Source organism: Chiloscyllium plagiosum, unplaced genomic scaffold (assembly GCF_004010195.1).
Source record: "Chiloscyllium plagiosum isolate BGI_BamShark_2017 unplaced genomic scaffold, ASM401019v2 scaf_1644, whole genome shotgun sequence".
NCBI classification, from domain to species: Eukaryota; Metazoa; Chordata; class Chondrichthyes; order Orectolobiformes; family Hemiscylliidae; genus Chiloscyllium; species Chiloscyllium plagiosum.
Window position 1 is genome coordinate 5,506 of NW_025214230.1, and position 6,336 is coordinate 11,841.

A 6,336-nucleotide genomic window follows, 5' to 3' on the forward strand; every position below is an offset into this window, starting at 1 on the left:
GAGCGTCGGAGGCTGAGGGGTGACCTTATAGAGGTTTATAAAATCATGAGGGGCATGGATAGGGTAAATAGACAAAGTCTTTTCTCTGGGGTTGGGGAGTCCAGAACTAGAGGGCATAGGTTTAGGGTGAGAGGGTAAAGATATAAAAGGGACTTAAGGGGCAAGGTTTTCTCACAGAGGGTGGTGCGTGTATGGAATGAGCTGCCAGAGGAAATGGTGGAGGTTAGTACGATTGTAACATATAAAAGTCATCAGGATAGATATATGAATAGGAAGGGTTTGGAGGGATAAGGGCTGGGTGCTGGCAGGTGGGACTAGATTGGGTTGGGATATCTGGTCGGCATGGATGAGTTGGACCAAAGGGTCTGTTTCCATGCTGTATATCTCTATGACCCTATGACTCTTTGTCTTTTTAAAATCTCTCTTCTCTCACCTTAAAAATACATCCCTAAACTCTTGAAATTCCCCATACCTTGGAAAAGACACTTTCCATTAACCCTGTCCATACCCCTCCTAATTTTATAAACCTCAATGTGGTCACTTCTCAACCGCCTACATGCCAATGAAAAATGTCACAGCCTATCCAGCCTTTCTTTATAATTTAAATCTTCCATATCTGGTAACATCCTAGTAAATCTCTTATGAACTCTTCTGAATCAGTTCTTAACAATATCCTACCTCTGACTGGGCAATCAGAATTGGACACAATCCTCCAGAAGAGACCTTTAGATGAAAAAGTGATGATCTCACCAAAACATGGCACATTTTCAAATGGCTTGGCAGGTTACTGCTGGGAAGGTCAGGAACAAGGTCACAGAATAAATGGTTGGCCAATTTGGAGTGACCCCAAGGAGAAATGTACTCATTTAGAGGATTTGGAATCTCAGGAATTTTCTATCACAGGGAGCTGTGAATGCTCAGTCTTTTGAATATATTCAAGATAGAGATTGATGGATTTATCGATGTTACAGGAATCAAGAGAGATAGAGCTAATACAGGAAAATGTGCTGAAGGAGCAGATCAGCTACTACCTCAATGAATTGCATAAGACATCATCCCTGTCATGTCTCTTTAAGAGGTGGAACTGTGCAATTCATTCCACTTCCCTTCTTCGGACAAATGTTCCATCCTCTTACTTATCCAATTACCTTGAACCCAACTTTGCATGAGTTCAATGCAAATGTCAGGATATTTAAAGAGTCAGTAAGAGGTGAAGTCAATTTTTCTTGAGTCGGAAGAGGTTGGACGAAGCTCATCCACGGAGACAAGTTTAAAAAGCGAATACCCAAGACGGGACTCAAAGCCGCAACCCCTGACCTTGGACACCAGTGCCTGGTGATTGCTTCCTGGCATTGCCCATCGAAGGGCAAACCAAGTATATTCATGTCACTTGTTGGTCTTCCAGAACAAGGAGATGACCTTGATTGAGTTTTGCAGACTGGCACATTCCAAGTTCTGAGGGACACGCTGCAGCTGCCAACAAGGCGCACTGGGGAAAGACCACTGTCTGAGGCCTTCTTGCTGAAGGTATTAGAATCAGACCATCCAAGTTCCTGAAATGCATGTAAATTTCATATTATATGTGTAAGAGAGGTCTTTCATTTTTGTCTGGAGTCAAGCTCCAATATTTGTTTGTTTATTTGATATGTCACTGTATCGGACTGCATTTGTGACAATGTACATGGACAAAGAGATTTTTTAATGAATGAAGTATAGTTTTGAAATATACAAAAATGTTGCAGACTCACTCAGGTGGGGTTGGAAACCAAAAGCTATACAAATACTTCTTTTTAAAGGCCACCCAGAAACGGCGATATTAAATGTGCTTTACACACTTTATGGAATTAAACTCAACTTTCCTTCAGTATTCTTGTTGGTGATGCAGACAAAGGGGAACAAAATTTGGTTTGCATTACAACTTGATTTTCTTAACAAAATATTAAAACAGCTTGTAAGCATTCCTCAAATTCCCACAATCTTTACTCGCTCTATCCATCTGAGAAAGGATATTAACTGGAACAATCCATGTTGGGCCATTGGAATCTCCTTCCTGTCCCGACATAGGGCTGGCTCTCTTCCACAAAGGGGGCTCTCGCAAGTTCGGGCAGATCTTCTCTCTCTCCAGACTTTTGTTTATTTGAAAGATATACTTTATTCATAAAAAATCAAATAGAAATGCATACAAAGGTTGTAAATCAGTTGTGCACAGTCTATGCAGAGAGAAAAGAACCAACAAAACACTGGAATTTTGATATTTCTCAAAGTTTCTATATAGTTGTGAACAAAAAGGCATTTTCTACTTGGGCAGGAAACGATCTCTGTTCATTGTCAGGCACCAAGAGGGTCTGAGAATTGAAAGAACGATGTGATAATTTGTCAGAAAGACCTGAGACTGTGTTGTTTCCCTGTTACACCTTGGCAGCAGCTGCCCGAAACTTTAGTGTATCCCTCAACATTTCATCTGAGATGTTGGAACGTGCTGGGCTGTAACACTCGCTTGATGCCAAGACTTTACACTGGCAAATGACTATGTGTGCCCTAGTAGCATATTGGGTAAACCACTGTCCTCCTAAGTGTGGGATTGTGGGTTTAATTTCCCTCTGGGCTGCTTACGTTTTAAGCTTAGTCTTTGTAGCTGACTTTTGTCCCATGCCAACTTCATCACGATCCAAATTGACTGCATTTTTCAAACTACTCTGTTCAAAATCACTGTGCCTGTGTTGAGATTACGGCAAATGCTGTTTAATAGAAATTGCACAAGGCAATTCCAGGATTTGGGAGATCTTGGGGAGAATTGTCTGAAAGAGACAGCACAGCCACAATGGGCTGAATGCCTGCTAAAATTCTGTTGATTTGTCCTCAATGTCGCTTTTTGCAACATCTCCACTTACTCCTTCCCCACTAACTGCAAATATCTTCAAGGTGCTGCACAAAATAACATTGAACCCTTTGCTATTTTCCTGTCTGCTCCATTTTCCTCAGATTTGAGTTGTGCAAAGTTGGAGTTTGGTTGATTTCTCATCTGTCTGTTTGGCGACAAATGGGAAACGAGATAATTTTTTTAAGCAGCCAATTTTTTAGCATGAGATGGTCGGGGTAAAAAAAATCAGTGAGAGTATAAAACTGAGAAAAACACAATATGAGCCATCAGGGTGCAGTATTCAAAAGGCTGCCAATTTAACAACAAAGAGGTAGCCCTGGTGGCCTAATGGGTAAAGCATTGGGCCCCCTAAGGCAGGAGTTGTGGGTTCAACTCCCATCTAGGGGGGGTTAACTTTTCATAACTTGCCCTCTTTCAACTTCTAATCGACATTATAAAAATCCCCATGTCTGCATTCAGTTGATGGGAAGTGCTGTCCAACATGATCGTGCACAAAGTTGTCAGGGATCTGCAGGATGGATGGTGGTGAAATTGTCTGAAAGAGATAGCACATTCACGACAGCTGAAAACCTGCTGAGATTCTCCTGGGGGTGGCAAAATGGGTAGCACTGCTGCCTCAGAGCGTCAGGGACCTGGCTTTGATTCCTCCCTTGGGTGACTGTTTGTCTAGAGTTTGCACATTCTCTCTGGGTCTCCTTGGGTACTCTGGGTGCTTTGGTTTCCTCCCACAGTCCAAAGATGTGCAGGTTCGGTGGATTGGCTTTGGGGAATGCAGGGTGAGAGAATAGGGATTGGGCCTGGATGGACCCAGAGGCTGAGTGTGGACTTGATGGGCTGAATGGCTTGTCCCCCTCACTCTAGGGCTTTTATGAACAAGTTTGGAGCAGATGGTCAGAGTTCTGCTGCAGATCCCAGTCAAGGCTTTGCTAAGGGACTGGCATCCAGGTGTGTGTTCATATCCTTCTTTTCCCTGACCTTCCAGAATGTTCTGTAGCTTTGGCCAAAAGGATCATGAGCTGCATTCACATCATCCAATGGGGTCACATTGCCAGGAGCTACACAATGGATTTACTCAGACTGACACGTCCAGTCATCGAGTCATAGAGATGTACAGCACAGAAACACACCCTCGGTCCAACTCGTCCATGCCGAACAGATATCCCAACCAAATCTAGTCCCACCTGCCAGCACCCGGCCCATCTCCCTCCAAACTCTTCCTATTCATATACCCATCCAGATGCCTTTTAAACGATGTAATTGTACCAGCCTCCACCACTTCCTCTGGCAGCTCATTCCACACGCACACCACCCTCTGCCTGAAAAGGTTGCCCCTTAGGTCTCTTTTATATCCTTTCCCTCTCACCCTAAACCTAAGCCCTCAAGTTCTGGACTCCCCCACCCAGGGAAAAGACCTTGGCTGTTTACCCTATTCATGCTCCTCATGATTTTATAAACCTCTGTAAGGTAACCCCTCAGCCTCCGATGCTTGGATCCTATCCTTAGAGGAACTGGTATCAGCTTCCACCGCTGTGACTGTGTTCAACCTCATCCGTCCTCTTTTCCAGGTCTCCCAGCTGCTGTTCATGCTTCTGCAGCATGATAGAGATCGGGGCCAGCTTCACCTCTATCTGCTTCCCCAACATTTCGCGAGATTTCGCGAGCCCCTTCCCCAAGGCCTGGTAGGCAATCGAGCCCAAGGATCCTGCAGGCTGGGCCGGGGGCCTGGCCTCAGACACTGCTCCTCCCTTCTTCAACATCTCTGGATGATGAAAACGCAGGTAAGTTGATTTTTCACAATGTCCTGGGATTCCACAACCTTTTCAGAGTCCCAGGATATCGCGAGGGTCCGGATTGGGCGTGATAGAAATTCTTCCCGCTTGTGCTGTGGTGCGGAGCTCTGCAACATGATCGTCCGAGATCACCACCATCTTGGATCCCCAGAGTGCAGTGAGAGTCTCAAACTCAGAAAAACACACAATGAGAGGTCAGGGTGCAGTATTTAAAGGCTGTCATTTTTGCTTCAAATGTGAAGCCCCAGTGGCCTAATGGATAAGGCATTGGCCTCCCAAACCAGGGACTGTGGGTTCAAGTCCCATCTGTGGTTTCTGACTCTTCCTTGTGTGTCGTTAATCTTTAATCCACTTTGCAAACATCCCCACGTCTGCATTCAGTTGATGGGATGTGGTGTCCCATGTGACCTTACACAAGTTGTTTGGGGATCTGCAGGATTCAGGCTGAATTCCCTGAAAGAGACAGCACAGTCACAATGGCTGAAAACCTGCTGAGATTCTCCTGGGGATGGCATGGTGGCTCAGTGGGTAACACTGCTGCCTCACAGTATCAGGGACCTGGCTTTGATTCCTCCCTTGGGTGTCTGTTTGTGTCGAGTTTGCACATTCTCTCCATGGGGTACTCCGGGTGCTTTGGTTTCCTCCCACAGCCCAGAGATGTGCAGGTTCGGTGGATTGGCTTTGGGGAATGCAGGGTGAGAGGATAGGGGTTGGGCCTGCCTGGGATGCTCTTCAGAGGGTCAGTGTGGATGTGATGGTCTGAATGGCCTCCTCCCACCCCCCTCTAGGGCTTCTCTGAACAAGTTTGGAGCAGATGATCTAAGGCCCAGTCAAGGCTTCATGAAGGGACTGGCATCCAGGTGTGTGTCCCTATGCTCCTTTTCCCTGATCTTCCCCAATGTTCAAATCAATATCATCACATTAAAGATATTTTGTTTCTTGTCTTAATGAGAAGGGATTTGCCTTCAAGAGCACAAAGGTTTTGGATGTTGTCCCTTGAGGTTTGCTGATGAAACCGTTGATGTGCATGCCCAACTGCAGATAATGGCAGAGACACTCTCCAGTGGTGACTGTTAGCGTTACCAGTCGTGAAAACTTCATCCAAGAAACTGATGGTGATCTTGACCACGGTCTCACCACGGCCTGCAAATCACAATCGGCTTAACCAGACTCAAGAACTAAAGAGAAACCAAGAACATCTCACCGATATTACCATGAAGGTTGGTCACAGCAAAGGATCAACAGCGAGACCACAAAAACACATTTCATATCTCTCTGTGCTGTAACTTTCTGCTGTCTTTCTTCATTGAAATAATATCCAGCTGCTTTATTCTTCCTCCCAAAGTGTATAACCTGACACATTCCCATATTGTCTTTCATTTGCTCAGTTTTTGGCCGCTCCCTTGACCCATCCATCTCCCTCTGGAAACTCTGTGAGTCAGCCTCAGCAGTTGCCTTCCGACAAATGTTTGTCCAATCTGTTTGTCTCTTTCTAGGAATTCAGCCTTAATCCTGCAGATCCCCAAGAGACTTGTGTGAGGTCACATGGGACACCACCCCATTAACTGAATGCAGATGTGGGGATGTTATAAAGTGGATTAAAGATTAATGACACACAAAGAAGAGTCAGACACCCCAGATGGGACTTGAACCCACAATCCCTGG

At 45.2% G+C, this 6,336-nt stretch overlaps 1 protein-coding gene across 1 annotated transcript in view; it reads right to left on the bottom strand.

Annotated features, from left to right (window-relative positions):
• Window positions 1–1,200: 1,200 nt before the first annotated feature.
• Window positions 1,201–6,336, bottom strand: part of LOC122547841 (serine/threonine-protein phosphatase 2A 56 kDa regulatory subunit alpha isoform-like) — a 27,910-nt gene continuing 22,774 nt past the window's right edge. The window contains exons 9-10 of the mRNA XM_043686415.1: window positions 5,758–5,761; window positions 1,201–1,268 (exon numbers count right to left, since the gene is read on the bottom strand). Coding sequence (XP_043542350.1) covers window positions 1,201–1,268; window positions 5,758–5,761 — 72 coding nt within the window. The remainder of the gene's footprint in view (window positions 1,269–5,757; window positions 5,762–6,336) is intronic.